Source organism: Pelobates fuscus, chromosome 2 (assembly GCF_036172605.1).
Source record: "Pelobates fuscus isolate aPelFus1 chromosome 2, aPelFus1.pri, whole genome shotgun sequence".
Classification (NCBI taxonomy): Eukaryota; Metazoa; Chordata; class Amphibia; order Anura; family Pelobatidae; genus Pelobates; species Pelobates fuscus.
In genome coordinates this window covers 228761456-228781273 of record NC_086318.1, presented here as the reverse complement: position 1 = coordinate 228781273, position 19818 = coordinate 228761456, and the positions used below count along the sequence as shown (strand labels likewise).

General features: G+C 40.8%; 1 protein-coding gene across 1 annotated transcript in view; it reads left to right on the top strand.

Moving 5' to 3' along the window:
- VNN1 (vanin 1) overlaps positions 1 to 6702 on the top strand; it is a 39776-nt gene extending 33074 nt beyond the window's left edge. Inside the window, exons 5-7 of the mRNA XM_063441182.1 lie at positions 1375 to 1757; positions 4665 to 4835; positions 6352 to 6702. Of these exons, the coding sequence (XP_063297252.1) occupies positions 1375 to 1757; positions 4665 to 4835; positions 6352 to 6456 (659 nt within the window). The 3' untranslated portion in view covers positions 6457 to 6702. The remainder of the gene's footprint in view (positions 1 to 1374; positions 1758 to 4664; positions 4836 to 6351) is intronic.
- Positions 6703 to 19818: the final 13116 nt, after the last annotated feature.

Below are 19818 nucleotides of genomic sequence, written 5' to 3'. Positions count from 1 at the left end.
GCATTGTGAAGAATTGGTAGTCCGTACAGTTACCAGACATGGAGGGAAGCCACCACCTATTTTATTCCCAAGGTGACGGGACACCAAGGGAAGAACCCCTCCACAAGGCTGTCATCTTTGTCAATTTGGTGATGTTGGATGCATCTGCACCGTGCTTTACTTCACCACCATTCTTGGGCAGTTATTAGAACAGTTCTGACCAGCGGGACTTGGTGGACTAGTAGGCATATTGTGTGGGCCTGCCTTGTTAACTGGGGGCTGCCTTGTGGCTCTGAGTGCCCAGTATGGGATTTAGTCCATGGTCCCACTTTCTTTTTTGCATGCCTCGATTTTAGCCCTCTAGGATGGGCATTGACTGAGTAGTTTCATATTTGCAGAGAGCATGCGCCCATTTATAATACAGCTTTTCAATGTATGTGCCCATTATAAAATATAATAATTATCTTGCCTATACTTACTTATTTATGTTACCAATGTTACTTAATTGCATACTATCTAATATGTGTTTTTTTTTTTATATCTATGCAACATATTTCTCTTTATTTTTAGAAATGAAGTGCTTTAATCTACCTTTTATACAGATATATTCATTGTGAGATCTCCTTAAATGGATTTCTGATGTATATTGGTACTGCATACTACCTGTATTCTGCTTCCCTTCAATAAAAAGTGACTGACAAAAAAAACATGTTTCAGAATTGAGCAGGGACTAATCAGGACAAGCTATTAAGATTTACAGGTTCTTATTTTTTTAAATAATTTCTGTTAAATGTTCTTATTCAGACTTATTATTTTATATTTTGTGTCAATTAACAAAGTCTACATATCTAGGTGATTTTATTCATTTCGCACCATCAAAAAAAACTATTTAGCAAAATACACAATCCAGGAGGATCAACAATTGTATATGTTAGTGTACATGACAATATACAGACTCAGTAATGCAGTTTCCCCATTTTCTGATATAATTCCAGTTTCTTTTCCAGTTTGCTGATCACAAATTACTCTGTAAGCAAAAATACAGCTTTGTAAGTGACTATTTGTTCAAGGCACAGTACATACACTAAATAAGCATTGATTAATATATATTTCCATTGTAAAGTTAAATTAAGCAGTTTCAATAACAGAATAGGATACATGATATAATAAGGGGAGAAGAAAAAGTAGAGTAAATCAGGCTGGCCTGAAAGGCAGAACCCTCAAGTATAAGTGAAGCAAGTAATATAATGGACAATAGAAATGAGGTAATCGACTGTGTTCCAGAAGCAACAAAGGTGCCGAAGGCTTATGTATCAGCCAAAGACCGTACATTTAAAACAGTAGTAGTTGGAACTTTTATTATGTTACGCTAATCAAGTTCCATGCTCTCCACAGGCAGCGGAATCTTCTCTCCAGAGAATGTTGGACCTTATTACTATAATATGGACACTGAGGATGGCCATTTAGTGATCTCTGAGTTGAATGCACATCCACGGAACTCTTCAACATATTATTCAATTAAATGGAACCAGCATGCTTCTACTATTAAAAAATATTCACCTGGGACCAATGTGTTTAAAGGAAGTATTTTTTTTGATCGGTTTACCTTCACGGAATTGAAGGAGCCTGAAGGAAATTATACAATTTGCCAAAATGATCTATGTTGCCATTTAAACTATAAGAAAGCAGGTTATGGAAAGAACAAACAGAATAATGAGATTTATGTGCTTGGTGCTTTTGATGGTCTTCATGTGGTCGAAGGGCAATATTATTTGCAGGTAACTATTTATTTATAGTTTATACAGTCACTTGCCATATATTTATAACAGGAAATGAATCAGACTTCTGGGGTATAATAACCTATTTAAAGACTTCTGTTAAAAGTAATAGTAATGCAACATTATTTGGCAAAAACAAACTCTACTCAGTATGCAGGTGACACCACAGTAAGAATATTCTAATTAACTCTTATTTTATGGTTATCTGTTTGGAGAGAACAAGGATACAGCTCTCACCCCTCTCATTTGATGGGCATTTATATTTGGTGGCACTAGAGAAGATGTCATATCTATTGCCCTCCCTTTTATTGTGGAAAATGTGTTTGTTTGTTTTTTAGCTGTAATCACTTTGTTATAATGTATATTGTCTGGTGAATGTAAACGTAGCGCCTGGGCATCATTAATTATTAATTAATCTTATTATTAATTGCTAATGTCATTTTAATTTTAAAGGTTCAAAGTTGAGCAGTCATTATATCTACAAAGCACTAACTGAGATTAGCATTGGAGTTGTCCCTCCCATTTTTGTTTTATTGTTTTACAAACCATGCATTCAAATGCAATAGAAAAATAATATATACATATGCATATATAGATATCATCCTTACCTTACTGCATTTGCTGCAGATTGTCTGGATATGCCCATTATGCAGGTAGCACTGCTCAAAGAAGTGACTGAAAACAGTCTGGCTGTTCTATTGTTTGCAAAGGTAGTGAGGAGTATATCTCATAAAACCATGTCCAGTTGGGGTTATCTGTAAATGCTGCTTAGCATATGCAGCAGTTTGAGTATGTATGCACACATAGAAAATAGAAATTTTGAATCTATGAAATATAAAAATGTCTGTGCTACTTTAAAAAATGACCAGACGCAAAAGGTACAATATTTTTTAGAATATAACACGTTTCTTTGCTAATTTAGGTGTTAAATACCTTTAATTTCACAGCCCTACTTACACCTCCCATGGCTGCAAATCACACAGCCATCACTTTACACTTTCTGAAAAATAGAACTACTCTATCTTACATTCAGTGTCAGCGATATTTGTAAAAGTCCTAGGATTTAATTATTTAGTCGTTTTTGCTTATATCTATATTCATGTATGTTTTCCTAGCTTACAAATGTGCGTAGTGAATCTTCTCTAAACTGTTATTCGAGTTAGCGTGAATAACATGCTATATTGTGCTTCCAGTGTCAGGGCTGTCTTTCCGCATGGGCATGCTGGGCACTTTCCTGTGGACCCCACAAGCATAGGGGCCCCACAGCGTTGCCCATGTACCGGGCCGACAGGGGAGATCCTTTGATCTACCCTGCTGGCCCACAGAGAGGCAGCCCTGCTTACTTGTTTTGGGCCCTCTCTGGCCAGTGGGGAGATCAAAGATCTCATTAGAGAGAGGGAGGGTGGGAGGGAGAGAGGACCTTGGAGGCAGTTTCTCCCATGAGCATGCTGGTCTGAGCGTTGCCGTGCGTTGCCATTGACACAGCAGTCAGCTTGTGGGAGGACCTGCAGGCTGTAGATCATTATTCACCACCGGACCACCAGGGTTGGTAGTGTCCCCCTTCCCACCAAAGGTAAGAAGAAGGGTGGGGCACTAAGGGGAGACATGAAGATTTTTTTTCTTTCTAATTTTAAATAAAATAAACAAAAAATCCCTTTCCCTATTCCCCCTCCCCCCCACACCCACCATCCTTCACACACAGCACCCCACTCACACACAGCACCTCTCTCACACACAGCACCTCTCTCACACACACACACATCACCTCTCTCTCTCATACACACACAGCACCCATCACACACACATCACCCCTCTTACACACACACACATCACCCCTCTTACACACAGCATCTCTCACACACAGCTGCACCCTTACGCCCCCCCCCCTCTCTTCACAGATACCCCTTCTCTCCCTTCACAGACCCCCTCTCCCTGCACTCAGACCCATCTATCCTTTGTATACTCCCCCTCTTTCCCTGCACAGGTCACCTCTCTTCCCTGTCTAGTCCCTCTCTCTCCCTTCACAGACACCCTTCCTTCATAGACTCCCTCCCTGCTCAGAGTTCCTCCCTCCGTGCACTCGCAGACCCCTCCCTCCCTTTCACAAACCCCCTCTCTCCCTTCACAGATCCACTCTCTCCCTCCCCTCCCTTCACAAACCCACTCTCTCCCTCCCCTCCCTTCACAAACCCACTCTCTCCCTCCCCTATCTCCCTTCACAGACCCCCTCTCTCCATTCACAGACCCCCTGTTCACCCACACAGGCCACCTCTATCCCCTGCACAGGCCTCCTCTATCCCCTGCACAGGCCCCTCTGTCCGTGCACTTACAGATCTCTTCCCTCCCTGCACTTTCACAGTCCGTCCCTCCCTACACTCTCACAGACCCCCTCCCTACACTCTCACAGACCCCCTCCCTCCCTCCCTACACTCTCACAGACCCCCTCCCTCCCTCCCTACACTCTCACAGACCCCCTGCACCTTGCACAGATCCCTTGTCTCCCTGAACTCTCACAGAACCCCTCTCCCCCTGCACCAAAGTGCAAATAGAAAATATTTTCCCACACAAAAGATGTTTTCATTCAATAAGTACCAATACAATTGTCAGTTTCACCAATAATTATACATTGGACACTTTATTGGTGAAACTGACAATTGTATTGGTACGTATTCAATAACAAAATATTTTGTGATGGATAAGATTTTGTATTTGGGTCAAGATAGGGGCTGCAAAAACTCTAGCTACGCCACCATGTGGTTATATTTATTATACTAGGGAATAATGAATAATGACATTTAAGTGAGTGAAGCAAAGAGGTTTTGGAGATAAACTTTAGTTTATGAGAATATGAGATGCTGGAAGAATTTTAAAAACACATTAAAATTTGTATCTATATTTTTTTTCCAGGTGTGCACACTATTGAAATGTTTAAGCTCTGACTTGAATACATGTGGTGAATCTGTAGAAACAGCTTCTACCAAATTTAAACAATTTACTCTCAGCGGAAGTTTTTCTACAAATTATGTATTTCCAGAAGTTTTGCTGAACAATGTTAATTTGGCTCCTAATCTCTTTAAGGTAAATGCAAGTTATGTGTTGATATTTTGTTGACCTAATAATATTACCCTCCTTCCACTTTCTTCTTAAACGGACAGCCTAAGCACCATATTCGCTAGAATGCACACTAAAGGTTATGGTAAACCATTTTCAAATAGTTTGACAATTATCCAGGTCCACCAGAGCCCTTTTGTCTAGTCATCTCTTAAGGTATCACTACAGAACCTACTTCCATGTTAGTCATATACCTTCCACCTCTCGTTGTCATACATTTTACAAGAATTATACCATTGTAATAGTCATTACAAGATTTTCCAAACAAAAATGTTACTCTCTTTTAAGGGCAGCAAATATGCATGTATTATTATTATTTATTATTGTACTTTTTTTATTAAGTGCTAAAACATTGCACAGGGCTGTAATTGGGTACAATTGGTACAAGTAAAAAGACAAAGGTAGAATACATCCAAGAGTAAATAAAAACTTTGACAAACACTGGAGGAGTTGAGGTCCCCTTGAGAATTTTTAGATTAGAAATCTAGAAAAATGGTGGTGGGGACCTCAACGGTGAGAATAATGTTAACTGAGAGTGATATGACAGCATTTATTAGTCAGGTGGAATGTGTTAGTTATTTAGTTGAGTGGCAGGTTTCCTTGAACAAAAATGTAATGTAAAGAATGCAAACTAGGGGAATGTTGGACAGCGTGGCAAACTGGACAAACTGAAGTCAAGTGTAATTTAGAAAGAGGGGACTTGAGGTTATTGGGAGATAGTGATCAACAGTGATAGAAAAGTCTGAAATCGTAGTAGAGCTAGAGGTGGGAACATAATCGTAGAAGAGCTAGAGGTGTCTTGGACATAATAATCATTAGGTGGCAAGAGTCCATCCAGGCAGAAATGCTAGATAAGCTGTCGCTGACATGAGTAAGGACAGAGAGAGAAAGATCAGGGGTGGAGAAGTAGTCGAGTGTCACCAGCATAAAGCTGATATTTGAAGCTGTAGTTGTTGATAATCTTACTCTGAGAAGAAGTATAAATGTTGAAAAGTAGAGGACCCAATATAGAACCCTTGACATAATCCAAGTCACAGGGGCATTGGAAATGTCATCAAAAGACATATAAAATGACTTAGAGTGATGAGTAGATCCAAGAGACAGAATTGTTGCTAAGACCAAGAGAGCTGTGAGACTGTAGGAGGCATGGGTTTGTCCACTATGTCGAAGGCAGCTGAGAGGTCGAATAAGATAAGAATAAGATAGAAGAGTAGTGGTTGGTCATTTCAGGGCATTTTCAGTCAAATGTGGGGGATGGACGCCAGATTGCACCGGATCAAGCAGGGAATTGAAGGATAGGAAGTTGTCAAAGCCAAAAAAACAGGATACTTTATGGTAGCATAAAGTTTTTTTAGCGATCAAAATAATCAGAAAACAAATATTTGTGGCACTTGGAACTATTTCCTTTGTGTTTTTTAGTTATTTGTCGTCTCTTCTTCTTACTCTTTCCTATTCTTAATATCTTTTTTTTTTTTTTTTTTAGGTTATGAGTGATGGGCGCCTTGTGAGTAAACCTGCTATAGCAACTCACCCTCTATTAAGTGTGACACTTTTTGGAAGGCTGTATGATAAAGACCCAGTTAATTAATAATATTGCCTACACAACTCTGTTCCAACAATATATAATCAGTTATAGATGTTTAAGGAACAAGTAAAACACAATTTCTGGATTACTGCTTCTAATGCTAAACTGCACATAAATTGATTCTGTGATGTGAATCGATAAATTAAGTTTGATTTAAACAAACAATGTAAATTTTCACCTACTTTTACATAAATTAGGTTGAAGTGCTTCAAATCTGCTTCTCTACAATAAAAAACACGAATCCTCAAATGTATCTCTCTCTCTCTCAAATGTATCTCTCTCTATATATATATACATACTAAGAAATACTGTTGGAGATATAGGTGCTGAAACATTGGCAGATGGTGTTCATTTTGGCTTCTTGTTACTTAATTGTATGTTCTCTTTTACCAATGGAGCATGATTTGGATCCAGAAGCAGAAGGAATGTAATGTCATATCCCTTTCACCGACCGCAATCTCCACTTACTCAATGAATACAGCTCAGGAAGCAGTGACAGGCAGCCACAATGTTCATTGCATGTGACTGCTCCTCTACTTACACTGATCAGTCACAACATTAAAACCACCTGCCTAATATTGTGTAAGTCCCCCTCGTACTGCCGGGCATGGACTCCACAAGACCTCTGAACATGTCCTGTGGTATCTGGCACCAAGAACATTAGCAGCAGATCATTTGTTATGTTCCCCAAACCATTCCTGAACAATTTTTGCGATGTGACAGTGTGCATTATCCTGCTGAAAGAGGTCACTACCATCAGTTAACACCATTGCCATGAAGGGGTGTACATGGTCTGCAACAATCTCTAGGTAGTTGATACATGTTAAAGTAACACCTGCATGAATGGCAGGACTCAAGGTTTCCCAGCAAAACATTGCCCAGAGAGAAAACTGCTGGACTGACCTTCTTCCCATAGTTCATCCTTCTGCTGTCTCTTTTCCAGATAAATGATGAACTCAGCCATCCAGCTGATCTAAAAGAAAACGTAATTCATCAGACCATTGCTCCATGGTCCAGCTCTGATGCTCACATCCCCATTGAAAGTGGACAGCAGTCATTATGGCGACTCTGACCAGCCTGCGGCTATGCTGCCACATATGCAACAAAATGCACTGTGTGTTCTGACACCTTTCTGTCGTGGCCAGCATTATTTTTTCAGCAATTTGAACTACAGTACCTCTTCTGTGTGATCAGATCAGATGTGCTATCCTTAATCAAATAGCCTTGTGCATGCTTGACCCTGAGGCCAGTTCACCGGTTGTAAGTCCTTGCACCACTTTTTGTAGGTACTAACCACTGCAACACTCCACAGGACTTGCCATTTTGGAGATGCTCTCACCCAGTTCTCTAGCCATCATTATTTGGCCATCATCAAAGACAATCAGATCTTTTCACTTGTCCATTTTTCCTGCTTCAAACACATGAAATTCAAGATAAATAAATGTCACTTATATGTATAAGATGAAAGGGTCCCAGGAGCTAGAAAAACACAACGGATAGGAGTATACAATATATAACAGATGAATTCTGGCTCAAGTATATATGTACCCAAATAGTAGTTCAAATAATCAATGAACTTTAAAAAGTCACTATCTAAAAAAGTCCCATATATCAAGTCCAACAGGATAGGTAAGTCCACAAAATGTAGCAAATGGGAAAATACACAAAGATCTGTACTGTATACGGGTAATTCACAGCCGAGTGGTCCCTTTGTTAAAATAATATAATTTACTAAAGTGCAGTAAATATAAAAAGAAAAATACAGCAGGAATAGCTCACAATAAATAAATAAAGATATAGAAGCAGCACATTACTGGTTAAACTGAGTGCTTGAAAAAAACACTGTAGTGATAAGAAAAGAGGAAAAGTGCTTCTTGGAAATCCAAAATAATTGTAATTAGTCAAGTAAAATCAACATAAACAGTAATATAAAATCAACTTAGACAAGTAATATAATAAAGGAGGTACCAACAGTAACTTAAGATGTGCTGCACGTCAGCTGCTTGGTAGTTTTTCCGATGGATGGGGTAAGTGAGAGCTGCAGTCCTCGCTGTGTGTGGTCCACCAGTGAAGTCACCGTGTGCGTTCCTTCACTCCCGGGTCAGCTTTCACCGATGTCAGAATAGTCTTCACTACCTCTCTGTGAACAGCTAAGAGACGGCTTGTGTGCTGGAATAGTTAGCATTGTCATGGTAACGTCCGTCCACTAAGCAGTGGATCTGTGCTGCAATGTGCCTAGTAGGGATGTGCATGAGCAAAAAATGTGGTTCGGGACTTCGGCACATTGGTTCGGCACTTTCAAATCCGGGACTTTGGCAATTCGGGAATTCAGGACTTCAGCAATTCCCTAAACCTACCCTTACCTCTAACCCTACCCATAACCTTTCCCCTAAGGGTTAGGGGTAGCGGTAGGGATAGGGTTAGGGGTAGGATTAGGGTTAGGGGCCCTGTCGTGGTCTTAAAGGACGGCGGCACTCGACCGGGTCCCTGTTGAGCAGTAATGTTTCCACCGGTGCTATGATCATAGCAACGGGGAAACATTCCGCAGCACCCCTGTGTGCATGTCAATTTTGGAACGGCATACAGTTTGGGAACTGCTGGGCTAGAGTATTCAGAGTAAAAATCCATCTAGCTTCTGCTTGGTTTAGGTTTTTCTCTAAATCTCCCCCTCTCCAATGTATATTAACTTTTTCGATAGGTAAAAACTGGATTCCACCTGGATCTCTTCCATGGACATCATTAAAATGTTTAGACAAATTGTATGTTGGTAGGCCATTCTTGATGTTTCTTATGTGTTCTGACACTCTTATTTTTAACCCCTTAAGGACACATGACATGTGTGACATGTTTTGATTCCCTTTTATTCCAGAAGTTTGGTCCTTAAGGGGTTATGGATCTTTTTGTTCTTCCCACATGTTGCTTTGAACAAGGGCATGTGAGTAGATAGATAACCCCTGTTGTAGTGCAGTCCATATTCAATTTCACTCTATACTCTTTCTGTGTGCCTAGCGAGTAGAATTTATTGGTAATATGTTCTAAACTGGGATTATTTCTGCATCCTATGCATTTCTTGCATCAAGTAAAGCCTTTAGCTGGTGTCGTTGTATTGGGAATGGGTGATTTATCAGTGGGTGCCAGCATAACTTTCAGATTAGGTGCCTGAGAGAAAAGATTACATTTGGGTTTTTCATCCAAGAACTGATTGAGTATGGGATCACTCTTTAGTATATCCCAATGTTTAGTTAGCACCTTCCTAATGGTTTGAGATTGATCGCTGATTTGGTCATGAAAGCAGGAGCTTTTTTTGCATTCCTCCAATTGTGTTTCCTTATTGCAAAGTGTATCTTTTCTTGGAATAGATAAGGCTTTATTCATTGCCGTTTCCAAGAGTGGTTCAGAATATCCTTTGACTATGAATCTCTCTTTCATTTCTTGCATCTGGGTCTGACAAATTTCAAAATTTCTCAAATTAACTTTCTCCTTATTCTTCTAAATTGGCCATATGGGATATTTTCAAGCCAGGTACGTTTATGATAACTGTTAAAAGGAATAAAACTGTTACAATCAACGTTTTTCTTAAACGTTTTTGTTTGAATCGTCCCATTTTTAATGTAGACTTCTTAATAAATTACAAGTTGTGTGGGTTATTATTGAGGTAATTTTTAAAACATTTGAGTAATTCTAGATATCCTTGCCAGATGAAGAAGCAGTCGTCAATATATGTTCGCCATAGGAACAGTTTTGCACCAAGAGGGCAGTGGCTCTAAGTAAATTCGTCTTCCCACTTGCCCATAAACAAGCTTGTGTAACTTGGCGCAAAACGTGTTCACATGGCACTCCCTTCCAATTGTAAATAAAAACGACCATCTGACCAGAAATAATTATGACTTAAAATGAATGCCACGCATTGAACTAAAAGAACAATCTCGTCATTCTTCAGTTTGGAATAGGTTATGTGGGGATATTTATGGGATAATAATAGTAAACAGTTGAGAATTGCCCACTATTTCAATTCTCAGATCCCAAAGATCGTTATCGTGTAAGTGAAATGTATTCCATATAAATAAAATCACAATTTGTTATAAAAATAGATACAATTTATTGTGACAAATTAAATAATAATAATATGGCGGAGCCTGACCACCGAGGTGAACGGACGCACAAGCCTGTAGCTCCGTGCTCAGCCAAAACGACTAAAACTTGAAACCATCATCTCCAAAAACTGACCATAAGAGCTCCCCGGGTAAGCCTGGACAATATGGGATGCAAATCTAAGCGTCCAACGACCGACAAACCCGCACCCGGACTCACTATTGGGGACATGTGGAGGCAGGCGCATGGCGCCGGCGGGCCCAAAATGGCTGCGCTTTCCAGTGGCTGCTCAAACTTTTCGGATGGGCTGTCTGATGACGGTGATGAAGATTACCTACCCATGCCTGCACCGGCTCCCTCACAAGCACCGAAACACACCAAAGCAGGGTCTGACTCCTCGCCTGTGACCACAGAGGTCCTCAAGACACTGCTGGCAGACCTACAAAGAAACATCTTGGCGGACATAACGGCGGTACGCACCGACCTGCAGAAGCTGACGGGACGCATAGGGGCCCTTGAGGGAACTTCCCAAACCAGCGCCCAACAAATGGCCGAACTCCACCTAACCATACAAGACCTGCAGCAGCAGACCCTGTTACAAGAACGCCACCTTGCGGCCCTAGAGGACTCACGGAGACGAAACAACCTCAAACTCAGAGGGGTCTCCGACGACATCTCTGCGCAAGAAATGCCACACTTCTTAAGGCGCATGCTGGCAGCCCTGCTGCCACAGAGGCAGGGGAAAGCCATCATACTGGACAGATTTTTCCGACTCCCTAAATCCAACAAAGCGCCAGCCATAGCCCCCAGGGATTTAATAATTACCTTTCAAACCGGGACTGACAAAACAGTGGTCCTCACAGCACTGCGGGACAAGTACCCCCTCCGCTTTGAAAATATGGCGATATCATTTTACGCCGACCTATTGAGCGGCACGCTAGCATGGAGGCGATCACTCCTACCGCTCACCTCCCTACTCCAACAACGGGGGACTCAATACCGATGGCACCAATCCCACAAGCTAATGGTCAAGCAAGGAAGCGAAACGTACTACATCCAAGACCTCCAGAGCTCAGCGACGCTACTGCGGGAGATGGGCCTGTCCATGGACTCACTGACACAACAGGGAGTGCGCAACACCCCCCCTCGACCCACACCTGGGATCCGGCAAGAACCACCATTTATATCCCCCAAGGAAGAACACCCGACTCCTATGCAGCTGTCACCACGTGAAGAGCGACACAAACGGCCCACAGACGGCCGAGACTGTATGTTTAATGTTTGAAGGACACTATCCATGGTTTTAATGATCCCTGTTATTGACGGATATGATGACCTCAGTCTACTGTTACACAGGTTGTACCCCGTTCTTTCCCCCTATGATACCCTACCAAGCAAGCGACCACACCGCAGACACGTCACATGGCAAAACATACCACCAGACATAGTAACACTTACACACACGCAGGAGGACAGACATACACTACACCCACTCCACTGTCACCTTACCGCCCCTGCAATCACTCACACACCATATACTTAGTAACAACACTTCCCACATCCACATTTTATATGCACTGCTAAGTTGCTCGACGATCCACGCAAGGTGACCTTATTCTGCAGCATTAAAAGGGGCAAATGCAGCAGCCATGCACCCCACTTCAGTGCTCCGGTAGTTTGTGGCAACGACCTCCGAGAGGGACACTTAACTTGATCATATCGCAGCTGCAGCAAGGCTATGGCCTCCCTCAGAGGGGCATAAGATGGGGATGGACAGAACCTCCAGATGCTGGTCGTACCCCAGCCCGGACACTTTCATATTCGTGTAAAAGGAGGAAAAAGGCTGCGCCAAAAATGACCTAAAAATACAGTGAAATAAGTCCCATAAAAAGTAAAAAAGTAATAAAATAAAAAGTACTTTTAAAACAAATTGTCAATGTTTGTTGCACTGGTTGTACTGGTAGAGTGTTCTACTGGTAGAGTGTTCTCTCTTCTTGTGATGCTTTGGATCCTCCCGTGATATGTAAAATATAAAAGGGAAAAGGACCAATTGTGCAGGTTGTGGGGTACGTAGTAGATAAAAAATAAAATGTAAAGAACTCACATTTGCATGAGCTATAACCAGCTCAAGGGGAATAGACGTTCTGCAGTATAATCCCTGCTAGTAGGATATCACGGAATTCTGGTCCACTTTGGGTCTGGTGCTGTCCAATTCTCAGGAGAAGGGAGAGAAATATAGACAAACGATAGTGCTCTCCGAAGATAAAATGTGGTATAGATGCAAAACAAAGTAAATATACTCACAGTATAAAGTGCAGATGACACTGCACTTGAGATATTGCGTGGGTGGTATAATCCCCACCTTAGGATGTATAAAATAGCCAGGAAAGGAAAAAATATAAAATAGAAGTGATAAAAATATATAATAAAAAATATGAATGGCACAAATATAAAGCCAAACGTAATTTATTATTAAAAGTATATAATAAAATCCATTAACGCGTTTCACCACTTGGGTTTTATCAAAATGGAATAACTTTAAAACCTGGCAAGAATAAAATATATATAGGTGCACTGTTACTTTAAAAACGGCGCCAAACATAACATCAATTAACATAAGCCAATCACAGTTAGGCATAAGACATATGAAAAATAAAACTTAAAATACTGTTAAGAATAGGTATATTTTTAAGTGGAGTGAGGTCTAGCATGTGCCAGACATAATAGGTGAAAGGAAAATTAAAAACGAAGCTATATAGCTTGAGGAATCTTATATTGTTTATATATAATGGCGTGTCACGTGACCCGCATGGGATTATGGGGAATGTAGTGCGCGGGCCACGTGATCGCACTCATCCCCATCCAATGAGCGTCCTGGGAGGGCGGTGCTCGTGCGCGTCACATGGTCCGCGTCACACAAGAGCAGTGTGACAGCGGACTCCTGTGATCGGCGTACAGGAGTTTGGGAAATGTAGTTTAAAGACCCGAAATGGGTTTTAAATAGAAATAGATCGCACCAACATATAAAATATCAGGGAAAGAATTAGTGTGCATATTAGGAATGCTTAATAGCAATAGGTAGCCATATATATAGTAAAATAACATATAAAAAAATAACATATAAAACTTAGCTTGTTATTAGCAGGCACAAGCATTATATATAGTGGTAGTCATATTTATGTGGAATGTGTACCAACATGGCTAATATTCATCACATTTAGTGTAGGATAAATTAGCAGCATAATGTTTTTTAAAATTATAAGAAATAAAATAAATATGAAATATCTTAAAGGGCAACACTTGCTCTATAAAACCATATGTGAAAACATATATATATACAGACACATATAAGAATATCAAGATAAAAGAATATCAAGATAAAAAATATATAAGGATAAGGATATCTGACTGGTAAGTGGTCATATTGGGGGTATCCTAGGACATAATGCCGTAGGTGACAACTATGGATAGGATAACTCCCAAATGACCACAATAAGAAAATAAAACCACATATTAATAAAAAGTTATAAAAAATTAAATAAATCAAAGTCTGCATTTAAACCTTTGGGGGCTAGGGTCTGTAGATTGAATACCCATTCCATCTCGTTTCTGCCTAAGATATTTTTAAGATTTCCCCCTCTCCAGGGAACTTTGCATTTTTTATACCTATGCAATTAAGAAATTTAGGGTCCCGATTGTGTTTTTCAAAATGTTTTGATACGGAATGGTTAGCATATCCATTTTTTATATTGCGACAGTGTTCTGCTAATCTTGTCTTCAGGCATCTAGTTGTCATACCAACGTATTGGAGGCCACATGGGCACTCCAATAGGTAAATGACATTAGTGGTATGACAAGTAATAAAATCTTTAATAGTATAACTCTTATTGGTTACATTTGATTTAAAACTAGTGATTTTTGACTGGGTAGTGGGATTAGTACTCTTACATACAACACAGCGTTTACACTTATAAAAACCTGTCATCCCGTTTAAAAAAGTAGATTGTGTTTCTTTTGTTTCTCTGGTATAGTTGTTAGTTAAAATAGATCTAAAATTTGGTGCACCTCTAAAAACAATTTTAGGTTGTGTTGGTAATATTTCTTTAAGAAGATCATCTTGTTTTAAAAGATGCCAGTGTTTTTTAATCGTTTTTTTAATAAAGCCACTTTTATTGTTGAAATTAAAAATTATGGGAAGAGTAGGGGCTTTAGAGGAATCTTTATCTTTGTAAGTTAAGAGATTTTCTCTAGGTTTACTTTTTACTGTTGTTATAATGTTCTCCAATTTTGTGGGTGAGTAGTTTTTCTCAATGAATTGATTTTTTAAAAGCAACGATTGTTCGTTAAAATCATTAATATGAGAGCAATTCCTTCGCATTCTTAAAAATGGACTTTTAGGGGCGCTCTCAAGCCATGGTTTATAGTGACAGCTAGACTGGTCGATTGCTGTGTTGGTGCATACTTTTTTAAAAAATGTTTTTGTATGTACAACCCCTTGTTTAATAAAAATACTTAGGTCTAAAAAATTAATTAAATCTCTACTATATTCGTGTGTTAGAACAATTCCTCTATTATTGGAGTTGAGGTGTGAAATAAAAGCATTGAGTGAGTCCTCTGAACCTCTCCATATAAAAAACAGGTCATCGATATATCTAAAATAGGTGACCAGGTTCTGCTCCCACGCATGCTGCCCCCAAATGGCACTGGATTCCCAGTCAGCCATGAAGAGGTTGGCATAGCTGGGAGCGAACCTGGTCCCCATAGCTGTCCCCCTCTTTTGGAGGTAAAATTAGTTAAAAAACCAGAAATAATTATTGTTTAAAATGATATCAATGCCTTCTATAATAAAATCAATCTGAGTGTCTGGAACTCTTTTTTCGTTAGAGAGCATAGATCTAACTGCATTGCAACCTAATTCATGCGGGATGATAGTGTATAGGGAGGTGACATCACATGTCACGAATATAAAATCTCGTTCCCAATAAAATCCATTTAAAAAGTTAAGTAATGTCATAGAATCCTTCAGATAAGACTTCATAAGTTTCACAGTTGGTTGGAGTAAAGTGTCGATGTACTGAGATAGGTTGCATAAGGGGGATCTTATCCCTGACACTATGGGTCTACCTGGGGGGTTTTGGGCATCTTTGTGTATCTTAGGCAGAAAGTAAATTACAGGAATTATGGGATTTTTGATGGATATATAGTCAAACTCTTTTTTGCTTAAAATGTTTTTATCTAGCCCCTTTTGTAAAAAAGTATTAAGTTTTTGTTGTATATATGGAGTTGGGTCTTCAGATAATTTCTTATATACATTAGTGTCATTTAGTTGCCTATAGGCTTCTTGTATATACATGGCACTTGATTGAATGACCAGACCCCCACCTTTATCTGCAGGTTTGATAACAATGTCTAAATCTTCTTGTAGTTCTCTCATAGCTGTTATCTCTACTTTATTTAGATTTTGAGTGTCGTATTTGCTGTATTTGATTTTATCAAAATCTCTTAGTACGGATTTTTCAAACATTATGAGAGGAGCGGATTTAAAATTATAAGGATAAAAAGTAGATTGTGGTTTCAGATCTGTGCTGATAACGGAAGGTTGGTCTGTAGGTGGTATAGGGGAAGGGGAAGGAGGATTAGTGTTAGTGTTTAGTGAATTATAAAATCTTTTTAGTGTAGCTTTGCGTGTGAATTTGTTTACATCTAAAAATGCCTGAAATGGCTTAAATGAGTTAGTCGGGGCATATTTTAGCCCTTTGCTTAAAACAGAGATTTGTGCTGCACTTAGAATTTTTTGTGATAGATTAAAAATACCAGTATCTGACTCTTTGGGGGTAGTTATTGTCTTTCTAGTCTCTCTAGTCTCTCTTTTTTGCTGTCTTCTACCACTTCGTTTGCCTCTGGGCTTAGGGGTCTTTTTTTGGTCCTTGTAGGATACGGTGTGTTGCTGAAAGCGTGGGGATGTGTTTGAATCTCTAAAAAATGATCATCGTTTTCTATTTCGGAATCGATAGATAACAACTGATATCTATTGGTGTGTGCAATGGGAGTCTCTGAGTGATTTTTATAGTAGTGATTAAGTTTGTGGGTTTTGTGTGAGTGGTTATGGGCATCTGGGCTTCGTGCATTGTAGTAGTTGTGACGAGAGGCATAGTGAGTAGAAGTATTGTTGGTAACTCTACGCGGTTGGTAGGGTGCTGGTTGGTGATATGAGGATGCAGGTGCATAGCCAGAGTTGTAGTTTCTATAGTAAGGTCTTGGCTTGTTGGGAGAAAAATTAGTAGGTTTATGTGACACAGAGTAGTGTTTTTTAGGGGCATGTGGGGACATATGGCGTGTGTTGGATGTAGTTGGTCTTTTGTACTGGTGTGGTTCTATCCTCAAAATTGAGGGTGGGTTATTGTCAGGATCGGGACAGGGATCCAACACGCAGAGTACAAAGAGTGGAAAGGTACGTATACCGGGCCTTAGAATGGCCGGACTAACGTACCGAGAGTAAAGAATAGTAAGAGACAAGCCGAGGTCGAGGGAACGAGAAGACAGATAAGCGAGAGACAAGCCGGGTCAAGGGATAACAGAGAAGCAGGGTAGTACAACGAGCCGAGTCAAAACCAAAAGAGCAAACTAGAAATACCAGAGCACTGAGTGACTAGACAAGCTAGAACCACGACAGGGCAATGAGCTGAAGTAAGGAGTAAGCTTAAATACCCTGGCTCTGGATGGAAATCACGCCTCTGACAAGTACCGATTGGATATCGGACACTTGAGTGACAGATTGCTCGTGCTAGCGTCATGACGTCAAGTATTGAGCGTCCTGCTAGAAAAGGACGTGGATTCCTCGCGGCCGGTGTTTAAGTGACTGGATGAACCGCGAGGAACGGAGGAAACAGCTCGCCTGGACGGATACACCACCAAGTCTCTACCTCCCTTGGAGGTAGAGGCCTCAGGTACCCTGACAGTACCCCCCCTCTCAGATACGCCCACCGGGCGGAATGAACCGGGGCGAGATGGGAAGCGAAGGTGAAATGCTCTGCGAAGGCGAGAAGCATGGACGTCCTCCTGAGGTACCCAACTCCTCTCCTCAGGACCATATCCCCTCCAGTTGACCAGATATTGCAATTTTCCCCTTGAAATTCTGGAGTCAATGATGGAGCTGACCTCGTACTCTTCCCGACCCTCCACCTGAACAGGGCGAGGCGAGGGGACCTTAGAGGAGAATTTGTTGCAAATGAGGGGTTTCAACAAGGAGACATGAAAAGAGTTAGGAATGCGTAAGGCAGGTGGCAGAGCAAGGCGATACGCAACCGGATTGATACGAGTGAGAACCCTGTAAGGACCTATGTAGCGAGGAGCAAATTTCATAGATGGAACTTTTAGTCGAATATTCTTAGTACTTAACCATACCCTATCCCCAGGAACAAAAACAGGAGCCGCTCTTCTATGCTTGTCAGCGTGTTTCTTGAACAGCGAGGAACTATGTAAGAGAATTTGTCGAGTCTGATCCCATAATTTCTTCAGGTTGGCGACATGATCATCAACCGACGGTATCCCCTGAGAAGAGGAAACCGAAGGAAAAATCGAAGGATGAAAGCCATAGTTCATGAAGAAAGGGCTAGAGCGAGTTGAATCGCAAACAAGGTTATTGTGTGCGAACTCCGCCCAAGGAATCAGACCGACCCAATCGTCCTGGTGTTCGGAAACAAAGCAACGCAGATACTGTTCGATCTTTTGATTAGTACGTTCAGCAGCTCCGTTAGACTGAGGGTGATAGGCAGAGGAAAAGTTCAATTTAATGCCCATTTGAGAACAAAAGGATCTCCAGAAACGTGAGACAAATTGAGAGCCTCTATCAGAAACAATCTCTGAAGGAATCCCATGTAGGCGAAAAACTTCTCTCGCAAAAATCTCCGCCAATTCAGGAGAGGTCGGAAGTTTAGGTAATGGCACGAAATGGGCCATCTTAGTAAATCTATCCACCACCGTGAGAATAACAGTCTGTCTTTTGGAAGCAGGCAAATCAACGATAAAGTCTATGGACAAACAGGACCAAGGTTTCTCAGGAATGTCCAAGGGGTGTAACAGGCCACATGGGGATGCATGAGGTAGTTTAGTCTTGGCACAAGTCTCACAAGCTGCGACGAACTCCTCAATATCCTTTCGAAGTGAAGGCCACCAGAAATCCTTGGATATCAGAGAGTATGTCTTGCGAATACCAGGATGACCAGCTATTTTACTTTCATGAAAACATTGTAAGAGCTCCAGTTGAAGTTCAGGAGGAACAAAGTTTCTTCCCTCAGGAGTGTTTCCGGGAGCTAGATGTTGTGACTTCAAGATCTGGTCAAGTAGCGGAGAATGAATTTTGAGACTGGTATTAGCAATAATATTGCATTTGGGTACAATGGAAGACAAAAGTGGTTCAACTGAAGCAGAGGGTTCATATTGGCGAGATAGCGCATCGGCTTTAGAATTCTTTGACCCAGGTCTGTAAGTCAGAACGTAATTGAAATGGGTAAGAAACAACGACCAACGAGCTTGCCTGGAGGACAGACGCTTGGCCTCTCCGATATAGGACAAGTTTTTGTGGTCTGTCAGGATGGTAACAGGATGTAATGTACCTTCCAATAAATGTCTCCATTCTTTCAAAGCCTTGATAACCGCTAGTAATTCTCTGTCACCAATGTCATACCTGCTTTCAGTACCGGTCAATTTTTTAGAGAAAAATCCACATGGATGTAATGGTTTATCAACACCCAACCTTTGAGATAGAACAGCACCTAAACCAGTCTCTGATGCGTCTACCTCGAGCAAAAAAGGCAGAGAAGTGTCAGGGTGAACTAAAATTGGAGCGGAAGCGAAAAGCTCCTTGAGAGTTTTAAACGCAAGGAGAGCTTCAGTAGTCCAATTCTTAGTGTCAGCCCCCTGTTTGGTCATGTTAGTGATAGGTGCAATAATGGAAGAATAGCCCTTAATAAAGCGCCTATAATAATTGGAAAAACCAATAAATCTCTGTATGGCTTTAAGACCTGTGGGTAAAGGCCACTCTAGAATGGATTGGAGCTTATCCGGATCCATCTTAAATCCCTCCCCAGAGATCACATAGCCGAGAAAGGTTACCTGGGTTTGATCAAAGCTACATTTCTCCAACTTGCAGTACAAGCCATGCTGGAGAAGCTTGTGCAAAACCCTCCTGACTTGCTTGTGATGAATCTCAATGTCACTAGAATGAATGAGTATATCATCTAGGTATACAATGACGCACTCTTGCTGAAATTC